Source organism: Spea bombifrons, chromosome 4 (genome assembly GCF_027358695.1).
Source record: "Spea bombifrons isolate aSpeBom1 chromosome 4, aSpeBom1.2.pri, whole genome shotgun sequence".
NCBI lineage: Eukaryota > Metazoa > Chordata > Amphibia > Anura > Pelobatidae > Spea > Spea bombifrons.
Window position 1 is genome coordinate 63,989,974 of NC_071090.1, and position 15,745 is coordinate 64,005,718.

Here is a 15,745-nt window from a genome sequence, read left to right on the forward strand (position 1 = left end):
CCTACTTTGTGGTTGCTTTATCTGGAGTTATCTAAGGAAACTATGTTTAGGTGCAGTTAATTGTTTCTCTGCCAACACAATGGATTTTTTTTTTCCGTAGTCAAAGGGTATTCTTGCCAGATACATTAAACTAAAACAGGAAACAAACACTCCTGTATGTATAGAGCTAGTCATTGCCAAGCTGTGTATGTTTACATTGTTGTGATATTGTTGTAAGGTTCTATATCAGAGCCAAATGTTCTGTTTGTAATATATACGTTAAACACAAGCTCACATATATGCACGTGATGTGTGAGCATTTAAATCTCAATACGCCATAAAATTACGAGACAGCCATGTCATAATCCTCTTTAATATAAATTCCTTGTTGCATTGTTTTGCGTATGTATTATGCATGGCTTCATCTGGAATTACAGAACGTGGCATTTAAGCGTGAAAAAAAGATATATCAAGGGACAAAAGGTCACATAATGTCTAACTTCAGCTTCTGCTTTCCAAGTTACATTAAAGAAACACAATGGTAAATTCCGCTACACCCTGGACTTATGGAAGGATAAACATTTGTTATATTTCATATCCTTAGCAGAGATGTTCAATTTAAATATAAAAAATTACTTTTTTAAACGGTATAAATAAATATTATGCTTTAGGGTGGATGTTTAATTTAAACATGATGATAGAAAACAAATTTTAGTATAAATCGGGTTTTCCTTTTTTAAATTTGTTTTTTTCTTCTAAGAAACTGTAATTTACGTTCCTAGTATGTATACATTTTGTTTTCCCAAGTATTATCAACATATGTCCACGTTTTCATCTTTAGATGGCTTTACTGCTGGTTTTATAATTTCTCATTAATGACTAAGTAAAGGAAAAATCTCCTATGAATGCCAAACCATTGTCATGAGAACATAAAAAACACTGTAAAATGAGTAAGTTAATTAAAGTCGCTGCATACTTGCTTTGTGGAAATCTCCATGGCTGATATAGTAGTTGGCTCCTAGAAAACAAAACAATACAGATTTAAGTACTTTTATCATCTGCCCTTTACTTTGTAAAGCTACATTTAACTAACACTATATTTCACAATATGAATTTTTTAAATATTAAGGAAAAACTAGAGAAGGTTTGGACCATATTCATTAAAAAAAACAACCACATTTCTATATTTGATAAGCAATGTTATAGTTAAAGCTGGAGGAAGTTTTACATTATTTTTTACATAATTTATTCTGCATTCTGTTTCCTTTCAAACATATGATGACATAACCTACCCAAATGCACATTGTTTGATGGAATAATGCTTTCTGCCTTCTGCCAGCTCATTGACTGATTCCATCAAATGGTATGGTGTACTACAAAACTCCCAAAGTTGAACTTCCTTCATTATTATTGCTAATATGTGTGGGGGCGTTACAAAATTGTGACTTAAAAAGGACATATGACATGATTTATGGTTTTGTACCACACGTTTATTGTAAATTAAGTGTAGCCAACAGGTAGCTGTTCAACTTTTACTAAATTGCAATACCAATAAACCTCAAAAAGCACAAAACTGTTTTCAGAGTGGTTGAATATCCTGATATACACAAAAATCACACTTCCTGAAAATATGACCATTAACTTTGTGTCCAAATCTGACCTCAGAATCACTTTAAAGCAGCTAGAACTATGCGTAACAATTATGTTAAAATATTTAGACCAGTATTTCGCATCAGAATTATAACCCATGCATTATATGACCATGGAAATCCTACCCTGAACATATCTCTCAAAAATATGTTGCCTACAGCCATAGCTAGTGACTAGTTTAGTTTGTCTGAGAGACCACCAGTCATCGCTTAAATTTAAGAGCATCTTGTACATTTGAATAAAACATACATAGTAATAGATGAAATCAATAATGGTAATAGCCCTCTTTAAGTTTTACTGCATATTGGTGTAAACAAAGCTGAATATAGATAGTCATGACAAAGAGCACAAGCCTCTTATTCTTCTTTTATAGTTTCTATGACAACTACAAAGTGAAACATCATGGCAAACCTAGCCAGGGGATTTTTTATAGTTAAGAATATTAATAAATGTACATATTTGTACAATACACAACATAAAAATCTCCTATGAAAAAATTATTTACAAAGCAAAAACACTGGCTTAATGTAGAACAGCAAATTAACAAAAGGCAATGGCTGAATAAATTGTCTAATAACTTCATGGCACATACAAATAAGAGTCAATACATGCTAATCCAAATTTACTGTGTAGATAGGTGTAGGTTCCTGTTGGTCCAGTGGTCTGCAATCTCCTCATTTGGGTCAGTTTAAGGCTAGGTGGTTTGGGCATGGTATATGGACAAATGGGTTGAGATGTTCATGATCTGATGCTATGTCCTTGTCATGATTTCACCCTGCTTGGCAGGGTCTTGTATGGATAATATAGGTTGTGGTGCTAATTCCACTGTTAGCCTGTAGTAAGCACTCAACGTAGAGTTCTTGTTCCTCTCTGATGGTGTCAGCTGGGCCTCATTATCTAGTCCAGCCCTGCTCTTTAAATACCTGGTGCTTATTGAAACAGGGCTTTGAATTTGGGTTTCTATGTTGTGGTGACATGCTTGATCTTTCTCCTGCTGCTGGTCCTGACTAGTGTTTCCTGTTCGAAGCTTCCTGTCCAAAGGCTATCCTGCCAAGTGCTCTATCTGAGGGCTTTCTGCCAAGTGCCCTACCCCAAAGCTATCCTGCCAAGTGCTCTATCTGAGAGCTCCCTCCCAAGCATCTTGTCTGAGGGCTATCCAACCAGTGTCCTATCCAAATGCTATCCTACCAAGTGCCCTATCTGATGGCTTCCTGCTTAGATCCCTGTCCAAGGGCTATCCTGCCAGATGCTTTGTCCTGAGGACTATCAAGCTTCTGCCCTGTTCATGAGCTTCCAGTCTGTTCTGCCCTTCTGGCTAAGTCACTGCCCTGCCTCAGTGCTCAGCCCTGCTGTCGGTGCTAACCCTGTGTTAATCAGTCCTGTTAGTACTATCTAGTCTTGCCTGTACCAATCAGCCTTGCCTGTATCAATCAGCACAGCCTATACCTAACAGTCCTGTTGGTACTCTCAAATCCAGGCTGTACTATTCAACCCTGTCTGTATGATCCAGACCTGTTTGTACCTTTCAGTCATATGTCAAGCATCATGGGGTACAGACAGAGTCCATCCTATCCCCTGCAGCGAGGCTTATCGTTGACCTTCACACCCAGGTTGTGGCATTCCTCTCCCTCCACCAAAGAATAATATTCCAAATACAGGGCTAGCTTGTTACGAACACAAACTTTGATTGTACTACTTTTTTGTTATGACCATTAATTTAAGACTTTTTTAGGAATCATGTTAGTTCTTGTTACAATGATATCACTTGTCATGATGCATTGACAACTTGAGCACCTCTTCAAACCAAATTATGTCTTTTGTAGTGGTGTGAAAATGGCAGCTAATATATGTATAAATGTACAAAAGGTCAACAATGCATCTTGCCTCAAGTAATCCTAGTTTCACTCAACAGCCTTTCTTGGAATTATACACATGGGGATACATTTCTTGTTCTTTCTTTGCAAATTTTTCCTTGGAAATTAAGGAACTATGGAGGACTATCAGCTATCAGCCTGGGAGCCAAACCCAGACAAATGGCCTAGCAATGCATCAAACCAAATCCAATTTCTTTTTAGGACTAACTAACTTTCTTAGTGGTCATTAACCAAAGAACATTTACTGTAAAAACTTCCTAAAGGCATTGTTACTCTACATACGTCATTGGCCACATGCACTTTAACATGGCCCAGGGGAAAAATGACCCAAATGAATCCCTGATATGACTATTCATTTCCAAAAAAAAAGAAATAAAATCCCTACAAAAGTGCTATGATGGTCATTAGGAACTGTGCTAAAGATACATAAGTTTCCATATAAAGAAATAACATTTACACTTACCCTAAATACAGTCATTTCTTCAAGTAGAACCTCTTCCAAATCATGCCAAGTTTCCCTTGGCACAGAAACTACTTTCAAAACTGTCCCCATATCTTAAAAGAATGAAGAAAATATTTTTACTGAAAAAAATGCATTCATTTAAAGGAATTTGTTTACAACCTACAAATGATACACATTTTCATTTGATTTGACAGTTAAAAACCACCGGAAAACACAAATATATACATATATGTGAGAATGTAAGGCAAATGTGTAAATTACAGATCTGTAAATCATGCTAAACATTTTCCAGAGTTGAGTTAATACTATAAATACTTATAGATCTTTTAACAAGGGATAAGACAGTAATAGTGCTAAGACACTCAAAAAGGCGCCCACTGGTTCATTAACTATTGCAGTCAATCTTTTGTCGATACCTACATACTTGACTGATTTAATGACTTTGTAAAATTCAATTTCTCACTATCCCAGCTGTTGTCAGCAATAAGCATGTGTGTGGGCAAGCATGCATGTCTAACCCGAGTGTTCTCCATTCTTTTAATGCCATCTACAAAATTATTAAATGGTACATAGCTTGGAAACAGTCTTTTTTCCCCCCTTTCATTTAAAAAGAAAATAACAATCGTAAAAAGGTATGCTTGGTTTTAAAATATTTCAACACAATAAAGCTGTAGGATATGCTCGTAGGAAAATGTGTATAATGCAGCCAGCATTACAATAGTATGAAGATCACCAGTTTTTGCTTTGGAATTTGCAATAAAATATAATGAACCAAAGCATGCATTTAGAATGGGAGCCAAAAACCCTATGTGTGATAATTTTATGTGGGTTATTTTTAATGATGGCTTTGAGGTACGGGGTTGTCAGAATGGGAAATTCTGGTTTTCACATGCATTAGGAAACTACAAGTGTACTTTATGGTATGGCTTCACTAGTTTTTATTAGAATCTCTAGAAAAAAAAGGTGTGTGTTTTCAATAAAAATGTTTTAACTACAGTCTGGCAAGGATGAAAGAGGACTTTTTTTCTTGCAAAGATAAAGACATTATACAGTAAAGCCATTAACATTTTCAGGCAGTTCAGTGATATACAAAACAATGTTGAGGTGACTGTTCTGGTCCTCTTGACCAGAAGTTGTACATTTTTTTGTCTCAAGATTCTGAGCCAGAGCACAAGAACAACTTGGAAATGTTGTTTTTTTTTAAAAAAGGAAACCTTCCTATTTAACTTTTCTCTCTAGTCAACCATATGTTTTAATACGAAAAACGATCAAAATGTTATTTGACCTTCAAAGTAAACATCTACATGTTATTCATATTTTGAGTAAATAACGCTATAATGTTTTGTTTTTTTACAAGAGGAAGGAACTTGTTTTAAAGCCACTTAAGATTTAGACACTGTATATTGAACTATGTTGTGTTACAAATATACAGCAGGATAGATAAGATCTGGGATGGTCTGTACGGGCATTTGTCAAGTAAAAATATGACTGCATTTACACTTCTGAATCCGTGCAGCTGCATGCTTGAGGCTGTTCAGTTAATATTGCCAAGCTGTATACCTGTAAAGAGCAAAGTTCATCAAGAATGAAATGTGTATCGCTGTCAGGTAACGGCTGACAAACTTTGGTGTCTGGGGCATTTTTCTCTCTTTTTTTTTTCTTACTTGTAATCAGACTATTACTATGGATGGGCAGGGACGTTTAAAGCAAAATTATGTTGGGCCCATGAGTGGGCAAAACAATTCAGTTAAGCTAATTGAGTCAACACTTAGAATACATGATTGCTTAAAGTATATTCTAATGATGTAACATAGTAAATGTGTGTCAACCCTGCAATGAAATGGCCCAATCAGCAACCAGAGTTCTGTCCTACTACATTTCCATTTCATTGCATTATTATGTTTGACAAGTTTTATAGTGGCACAAAATTTAATTCATAATGAAGTCCTAAGATCAAAAGGCTACCAGTATGCCATGTAATAAAAGTATTCAATTTACTAACCCTGGCCAAGGAGACAAGACAGCTGGACATGACAGCAAATATTGTTTGACTGGCTGCGGTATATTTGTATCAACATACTATGCAGGGGAATTCACATCCATCAATGCGGTTTTTGAAAGCTAATGGTGATAAATTGTGAGGATCCTTCAAATGGTTCATGTTGTATTAAAAGTGGTGCACATATTTACAGGGCTGAAATAGTAGAAACTTGTTGAGAACTTTTTTCAAGATTCTTATAGCCAATATGAAAAACAAAGTTAGTTCTTAACATGAACCAACATTGGGAATCAACACCGTGTGTACAAATTTCAAAGTGTTAGACTGTAGATGGAAAGGTTGATAAGGGTAATCTGACAGCTAACCTCTGAGCACCTAACGTACAACATAATCTTCATACCCTTTGCATCTGCAGAATCTTTTGAGGTCAAAGGTAACATAACTAAGTTAATTACTATGAAGACTCTGATCGAGCCTCAGGTACCAAAACTATACATTATCAGGGTTGCAGATCAAACTTTTACAGAGTAGAATTTCAAATAGTTTTACACAAAATAAAACTTTTCAAGATCAATAGATTCCAGTCTAGAGCGTACTTAAAGGATATGAGGGCTGATAATTTACTTTAATGACACGTTTGCTTCCCGTACTTGAGATATTTCCTTAGGATACGCATTCAAAGAATTGATTGACCAAGACGTTGATTCTGTATTCTTACTGTTTCAGGTCGTAGTGACAAAAAAGGCTTACATGTCATATACTCACTGTGTATTGAGCATTTTGCAGAGTTTTTTTTAATTGGGTCAAATGCTAATGAAGACAATTTAAATTATTAGCTTAAATGGTTCTAGCATATTTAAAAATATCAAGAAAATCTTTGTCATGCTCTAAATATATTTCATTAATTGACCCTGTGATTATTTTATTTTGACTGATAGGAGCATGTTTAAGTATTACAAGCTAAGGATGTGACAGTGATGAGGATTATCTAAGGAAGTAAGACAGCATTCTGGCAGCCAATTTCTGTCCCCTCTGAGTTGTGGACTTCACATTCAGAAAGAAGATCTGATGACCAGCTGGAGTTTAACCAAAATAACATGTTTAAAAATGATGTTATAGGATCTTAGTGGATTAAGTATACTACTAGTAGTAGTGTGTTTTGATGCATTGCACAGCACTTTCACAACTGTATAAATAAACATCATTGTGGAAAGAGTTAGGGAATTGCTTTTTAAAGTCTCTGGTGACCTGCTCAATTCTTGTTGTATTGTGTTTTCATTTTTCACTAACTTTTATTCACATTGATTTTTTTAAACTGGGTGATTTTTATTTTTGTGTTGATCTAATATTATCATGTATTTTGATGTTTCCTCATGCTTTGATATTTTACTCATAGGATGATCGTGTGAGAAACGTAAAAAGTAAATAAATGGAAAAAAAATCTACTCCGTCTTAGATTTATGAACTAGTTTTAAGAAGTTAAGGAATTTAAAAATCTTCTCATTGTAAAAAGATACAAATTGTATAATTTGTACCAAACATTAATATTGAATACCAAAACCACTACATAATAAATTATATGGATTTCATTTTGCTTTGCTCAACAAAATATAAGCACGCAGCTGGAAATATACTACATTTTATGTAAAGTCCTTATAACCGATTTCATGCTGCCTTAGATACGGTTACTAATGTGGTTAGAACACATTTAAATGAGTGAAAAAAGGGATACGACAAAATGGAAAGCAAAGTTTTAAAGTCATATATATTTGTAAGAATGGTTACAGTAATGTTTTAAGCTTTAGCTAGGAAAAAGTTTTGCTTAATTGTGCAAAAAAATATTGTGCAGGAGTTTAGTGCATAGTCTAAATTATTATGGAGAATGAAAACATTTTAATACAATAAACCGTTGAATTCTTTTGGAGTAGCTAACGGTTCTTTTGAGGACATAACAGCAGATTTGACCATGTGTCAAAAACTGCTATTTGTAAGTTAAGTAGCCTTAACTTACATACAACTGTAGCTAGGCATTCGAATTATGGTTGCTAGTGATGGCGTTATTACAAATTAAAACTGTGATTTCCTCGAAGTTACATTTCAAACAGTGCATTTAACAAGTATACTGTTTATTATAGAAATAAACCACAATAATTGCCTAAATCACCACTAATGTTAGGAACCTAAAGTATAATTCATGATTTCGGATCATAGTCACTGCTACAGCAGTTCCATTATCATGCATATTTATTGTCTTTTGCAGATCTGCAATGTTTGCATCCATAAAAAGTACCTCTAACGTTTCTCCATTGAAACACACATTTAATAAATATCTGAAGTCCATCAGAGTAATTTACAGATAGGTGTACTCATAATAAAATAATTATCATACTTTTTTCATAAAAGCTACATTAACGTTACCCTATTATGGACTGAAGAAGCTTTATGTGTTTACAATTTACATTTAACATATATAAAACATGTTAAACACAGAATGTTACGCCTACTAATGGTTGTGCTTAGCTCTGTGTGCCAAGGACCACTATAGGCATGATCAACCCGGCATTGAGCATAGATTTTACTTAATACATCTTTTGCTAGTGCCCTAGACGACTCTCTACTAATGCAGTAGCTTGCTAACAATATAACGTACCTCAAGCACACAGAATTATAACAAGCTGCTTAATTTATCTGTTTGATGGCGCTGGCCATGTATTGGGAGCAGTGGTTCTATACTGTCAGTAAAACATATGTTCCTGTGTTCAAATGACTTCACATACTGCCAAAAACTATTTGTCTGGCCTCAGTATTGATGGTATTATTGACTTATGTTTTTAAGACAGATACAGTATCATGGTTAAGCCCGTGTTCATGTGAGTAACAAAGAATGCACAGTATATAGCACCCAGATAATCAGATTAGCAGAAAAGGAACTAATTGTAAGAGCTCAACACTATAACACCCAGAGCAAAAAACATTTCACACTTTAATTCTCAATCCACAAATGCCCTTGCCTTGAACTAACTGTAAGACTTTCCCACACATGTAACATGTTAGTAACTGAAGATCCAGCTCAGTTTTCAGTTTTCCCCTGATTTATGTCAGGCATCAATTTGACCTGAGTCAGGAGATTTACGGCACAGGAATCTGAAAACTGACCCTCACGTACCCAATTGCATTCTTTGATGGCGGCATTTAGCAATAATATCACACTCATGAATGAAACAGATCCCTCTAACACACGTCTCTTTACTGTGATCTCATCCCAGCGTTAATATTTAAGCAATGCCTTTTATTCACATTTTGTACTGGTTCCTGTTTACCCTGCTGCCTAAAATTGCAAATGTTCGTAGGCGGCTATAACATATACTCCGTAGAAAACAACTAGACAGTCAACGGTTGGAACTTGAGTATACCTGTTCCGATAAACATGACATCATACTGGCCGTCTTCCGCTTCTACTCGATCAACCACTATCTGAGAAAACTGATAATCCACTTCCGTTTTAATTATTATCGGTCTGTTATTGATAGGATAAACAGCGTTGTACATGGCAGGGTGACTTCGTGCAAACATAATAACATCATCTGGAAGGTCCTTAGTCGAGTCAAAGCCTCCAAATGTCTTGCTTGGGCACTAAACATATAACATAGACAAAATGAATGAAAAAGTAAACACTTGAGCTTCTTGAAATCAAAATAATTCGTTATTTGCAACCAAAGGTGCAGTCTTAAAATCACATACACCAGGTGATAATATATATATTCGAAGAACATAATGTACTCCAAAATCAAAATCATTTGTTAAAAAATGTATTATTACGGCGATGATTTTTGTTGAAGTTCAAAGTAATCTATACGAGCTTCCATTAATTAGCTTGACTCCATAGTTTATTAGTAAGAAATCTTAGCTGAAGCCAAACCCTAAGTGACTGATAGAGAGACATATGTTGCCATGATAAATCATGTACACATTTAAACAATTCCACCATTGTTTTATTTTATTGAATACACAGCAAATGACAAAGGACTGAATACTAATGTGTCTGAAAGTGTATTTTATTTCGAGTTAAATATTACCAATGCATTCACATCATTCTGTTGAGAAGTACTCTATAATCTGTTAATTTAGTTAATATTATATACTTAAAGTATTTAAATGTGAATTTTGGTATGCCCAACTCCTATGAGAGAGTTTAAAAAAACAGAAGTGTTGGGTTCACATGAAATACAGGGAAAATCAATTCTCTTTCTTTTAACCTTGATCCACTTAATATTAATATTTAAATAGCAATGGGCTAAAAAAATCAATACCATCACACATACTGGTTCTAATAAATATGGTTTGACAAAATGCACACAATTAGTACAATGAGTTCACTGTGATTTGTTTTTCAAAAGTTACATTTTATTAACAGATTAGAATACCAATACCTGTGTTGATAGACTATACAATGATAATCTATAAAATAAATCATGTGTCCTATGATTTTTTTTAATGAGAAAAAAACTTTTTTTCCCCGTTTTAGAAGAAACATATGGATACTTACAGTTCCTGGTCGAGGATATGGAACTCTTCCTTGATAGGGTACCCACTGATAATTTGGACCATCTCTGTGTGCATAAGGCCCAAGGAATACTCTTCGAACATCAGCCAAGCTGTACATGCACACAGCGGACCCCTTAAATATATTACTGTAAAAAAGAAAAAACATAATATATACTTCATCAGATGTTCATCACTATTTTTAATAATGTGGATTACTCAAAGCATTTTTGTCAAATGTACCTTGATGTTGTAAATACAGCATACACAACTGGGTTCTTGGGGTCTTTTGAGTTCATTAAATAGATGTCCTCTGTAATACAAACAAATTGTTGAAATCTAGTTATTTTAAATCATTTTAACAAAATATTTGTTATATTAATGTTTCATTAAACCAGGTAGCGGCAAGTTCTGGCAGCCTTCATCATCACTGAACTATTTAACAGAGCAGCTCAATAGGTTAACGTTTTACTTTCTAAGCCCACCAGACCATTCATACCATTAAGAATACCATAATACCATACTTACGTAATTCATCAAAATGTGTGTCTATCCCATTAGGACCAGGCACAGAACAAACCAATCGAGCCTTAAGGAAGGTAGTCCATTTGTTGACTAGACTTCTGTGCCCACCAAAGTCGTTCTGCCAATAATTGCATAAACAGTAGTTAAAATAACAAGCAAAATACATGGTTATTTCACCATGTTTATAAATACAGCTACATATGCTTTATATATGACATTATCATTAACATCATTTTCTCCATAAAACAGAACGAAATCCCATAATCATTACTATTCCCTTATTTTGAAAACTGGGTTAATGTCAGGATGGGATGATTTATAGTCGTATTTTTAAATCCACCATGATATATTTGCAAAGTTAGATACTGCACCTTTCAAATGGCCAGAGAGAGACATTTCATTTAGGAGGTCTGCTTAGAAGTGCGACTAGAACATAGGCCTCTATCCAGAGCATGTGACCCATTTCTAACGGATGAATGAACTTAAAGTTATTTCATTCATAAACCTATTTCCTGAGGTTTTGATACACATTATTGTGACTTTAGAATCTCTAGAATTCCTACCTAACATTCTGACCTTTGAGAAAAGAGGAAAGGAAGGGCAGAAGGGGTTTAGGTCATATTGTTAGGACTGTTCTGTATGTTTTCTGTGCTAATTTAGCTTATTGCAAAAAACGTATTATGGAACTGTTCTATATTGCTGTACTTTTTTTTAAAAAACTATTATCCCTAGGGTGAGCATTGCCATTCTACCCATAACTGTCTGATGAAAGCATTGAAAATGTTAATTTTTCATATGTGATTTGTCATTTTGTAACATTAGTGTGGTTCAAATGCTGAACTATTTACATTTGGTAAGTATTTATAATGTGTTGCTCAAATTACAGTGTATGGATTCATGGTTTCTGTCATCAGCATGCACACTACCAAAGGAGTTTTTGATCGATAACATATACAAATGTCATTGGGCATATCTGTATGTATTTATGTATCTTAAAATCCTTTTGAACAGCTGGCACCAGACCCCCTATTAAAGAATTAGGGCATCTTTTTTATGTGGAAAAAAAAACATTGACAACAATATGTTGCCAAATATAATAAAAAAATAAAGATCTGTGTTTTGAGCTTGTCGGTATCTGGTTTTAGAAAACCTATTTTTTTTTAATTGCCGCATATGCATAGCATGAGGACATTCATCTTGTGACCTCTGCAGAATAAGAAAAAGCACTGCAGGCAATTTGCAACAGTATTCTGATAAGAGCCAGATGACGATGGGAGGAACAGCGTAAGAGGGCTGACATCGCCTTGATTAACCAGCTGCTGATTAAAGCGGTTAACCAGTTTTGGTTTGCTCTTTTACCTTACAAATGAAAATTAAGTAGCTATATGTACATGGCCTTGGCTAATTCGTCAATCAAATCTTTAAGTATAGACCGTATGTAGAATGGGTTGATCATCTGCACATTCTATTTTGTTTGGAGCTGGTCTGAGGGTATTCCTGGGAGTGTGTGTATGAGATGGGTGGAAAAAGTATGTTTTGCATGATTATCAGTTTGGATTTTATTCCACACAATTATAGCATTTTTCTGCTAATCACAAAGTCGGTATACATATTTAGTGCAGTGCATGGGAAAATTTTAACAAGTAAAAGAAAGTGAAGGATGTGAACCTTTTCAATGTTTGTCCCAGATTTGACAAAATGTTATGAAGTTACAAAGACAGCCTTAGGCATCAATAAGTTGGAATTTAATAACTAATGTAACTAAACCGTAAATATCAGACAGTGAGGAATAGGTAACAGCTTGTTATCACTGCAGTATTTAAACATCTCAGTTTTACCTTACACAGTTGTCCTATTCGAGCAATTGTTGCCTTGCCCGTATGTTCACCGTCTATTGCATTTTCTCGAAAGAAAAAATATACTTTATCATCTTCTGGATTGTCACTTTCTGGAACTAGGTATGCCCCAATGAACCTAGGATCTGTAAAAAGTAAAAAGTATTTGTTAAAAAGTAAAAAAAAGTGGTGTTGCATGTGACATGTCTCCGGAATGTATCAATTATGCAAATAGTTTAGCCTCGTCACCATAGGAGAGTCCAAACAAATGTAATCTCAGGGAGGCTGGCTACTGAACAACCTAGGTTGGCTCAAGGTAAATGTCCTTCATTCAAGCAATCTTTTGTGAAATACTTGGGTGCGGTCCCACTATTCACCATGCTGTTGACCTCTCCAAAATATTTCTTGTGCTCTTGAAATGCCACTTCAGACATTGATTGATTATCACCTAGATCTCATGATGTGGACAATTTATCTTCCATAAACAATACCCACCAATTTGTAATCAGTCATTCCCTAAAACAAGTAAGACTTTTATTGTCTTGTGAAATAAAAGCTAAAGAACCAAATCGGACAATCTGACATTGTCTTGACTTTTCCTATTATGGATTTTATGACGCTGCTTGCATTGTTAAGTATTTCAGACAGGATATCTGCTATTTAAAGCATCTTGGTTGTAATGTAGGCTTAGAAAATCAATCTGTTCTGTTAATCCTTCACTCATTGGTGTTTTATAAGTCCCTAAAAACCCATAAAAATGACTGCTTGTGCCAAAATGGCCACAGATTCATATTTCCAATGAAATCTACCACTTGGTTCATAGTGTGTCTTAATGTAAACTTGGAATATGTTCAGAACTATTTCACTTAGGGCACCTGATAATATAACGTGCTTGCTGAGTTATTCCTCCATTTCAATAATAATAATAACAAATGGCAGATCACGATCTGGAACAGCTGTTTTATTAGTAACATTATAATGAGAATTCCTCATTTTGTAAGAACTAATAAAAATATCTTAAGTTGGACACTTAGGAAAAGGTGAGAATAACTGTAAAAAAAGAATTTACTTAAATGTTATTAATATTCACTAACATAATTAAATTGGATTTTATATTATGCTATTATATAGCATTATTTTTTGTGTCTGTCTAAGAAAGAAAGTCTATCCAATAGTCAGAGACTTAGATTTAGGTCTGTCCTTGTTTTGAAATTGTATTATTTGTTGGATATGTGTATTTGTTGTAACTGAGTGTATCTGTGCTGGTCAAAGATGAAATACTAAGCAACTGCAGATACGCTTTATTAAAACATAAATATACCTTGCTATGATGCTAAAAGATACATTAAAATAAGTAAAATGAGTAAATAAGATAAAAGAAGATAAAAGTAAAATATTCAATTGTCCTAATAAAATCATATGGTGGAAAAAATATATCTAGGGGCAATAGTACCCTGAAAGTGCATTATGTTTTTTAGTATCTTATGCTCAATATTGTGTTTTTTTGCATTTGAAGTTTCTTATTTGTTGATAATGTCTGTTTTCTCTTTTAAATAAATGTGTCTAAAAAATAAATGTGTAACCTGAGGCTGTTACACGTATACATTTAGGGATTTTGGGTAGCTTGTGGTTTAATCCAGCTTTCTCAACCTACAGCGAGTAAGTGTAATCCAGATGTTTACACTCGTGCTTAATGTGACATAAGGGGAACTTGACAGAGGCCCACTAAAAGATAAATGTAAGTCTGGTGTCTGCTTTTTCTCCCCCATAAAGGTGAATTGCTTTGTATTTTAGGGCTGCACTGTCCTTTGTGTGTGGCATCAGTGAGCTAAAAGATCAGCACTAGGGGCAGACCGTCAGTGGCATAACACAATGTTACGTGGCCAACCTGTAATATCAAGGCTGCTTGACCAGTATGTAACCAGCTACAAGGAAAGGCTCCAGACAAGGTAAGGGATTCACAAGGGTTGAAGTGTGAGGTGTGTGAGAGAGAGTTGTGATACAGTGAGGAGTGAGATGTGATTTGGAGAGATGATAGAGTGAGTGTGTGTGTGAATTAGTGTGTGTAAATCTGCTTATGTTTGGGTGTGTGTTAGTGTACGTGTGTAGGAGTTAGTGTTCACATGTATGTTAGAGTGAGTGTGTATTTGTGAGTGTATGTTAGTGTGAGAATGAGTCTCTGTGTGTGCTATTGCATATTTTGGTTGCAGGAGGGGCTCCCGGCTTTGCCTGCCCCTCTAGGGCAGAAGGTGCCAGCCTTCCTCTGATCAGAACCATGACTGAAACATGCTCCAATATTTAAAATGAATTTTAAATATTAACAAAACAATATATTTAGCAGATTTACTTAAAAAAATATCATGAAAAAAGTCATGAACAAACTAAAGGGACATTCCAATGTCCCATGCAGCCACACTAACAAACCATTCATATTAAAATACCATGTAAGTACTATATATATTCATTCTTAAACATATATTTTTCTGCTTGCATACATTGAAATCGTATATATTTATAAGATCAGGTTGTTTATTGGCTAAATGTCTCTACTTTTGTGGACAGTTAATGGATTAAAAACTAATTTCCATATCACGTAGAACTTCATTCCTTATGCATTATATGCACCCCCTGTAGTATGAATGAAGTGGGAAGGAGCGATTCAGTGGACCATAGGGCTCCTCTGTCTCTCTGTTACTATAGTTATTTCACACTTAACCTTCACAGTGCCTTCTCCATAGCGAAATCATTTTGCTCAATTCGTCTTCATCAGATTGGAAAACAGCACTCAAATACTGCAATAGGCTTTTGTATACCACACACTAATCCAATTGTTTTTCCTTTCTACAAACTTTAGGTCAACAATCAAGCTGCCGCCAGA

At 34.8% G+C, this 15,745-nt stretch overlaps 1 protein-coding gene across 2 annotated transcripts in view; it reads right to left on the reverse strand.

Moving 5' to 3' along the window:
• Positions 1-15,745, reverse strand: part of SEMA3A (semaphorin 3A) — a 109,074-nt gene that overhangs the window by 15,069 nt on the left and 78,260 nt on the right. For both annotated transcript variants that reach the window (XM_053465246.1, XM_053465245.1), the window contains exons 7-13: positions 12,871-13,013; positions 11,036-11,150; positions 10,751-10,820; positions 10,512-10,656; positions 9,379-9,598; positions 3,967-4,058; positions 956-997 (exon numbers count right to left, since the gene is read on the reverse strand). In XM_053465246.1, coding sequence (XP_053321221.1) covers positions 956-997; positions 3,967-4,058; positions 9,379-9,598; positions 10,512-10,656; positions 10,751-10,820; positions 11,036-11,150; positions 12,871-13,013 — 827 coding nt within the window. The remainder of the gene's footprint in view (positions 1-955; positions 998-3,966; positions 4,059-9,378; positions 9,599-10,511; positions 10,657-10,750; positions 10,821-11,035; positions 11,151-12,870; positions 13,014-15,745) is intronic.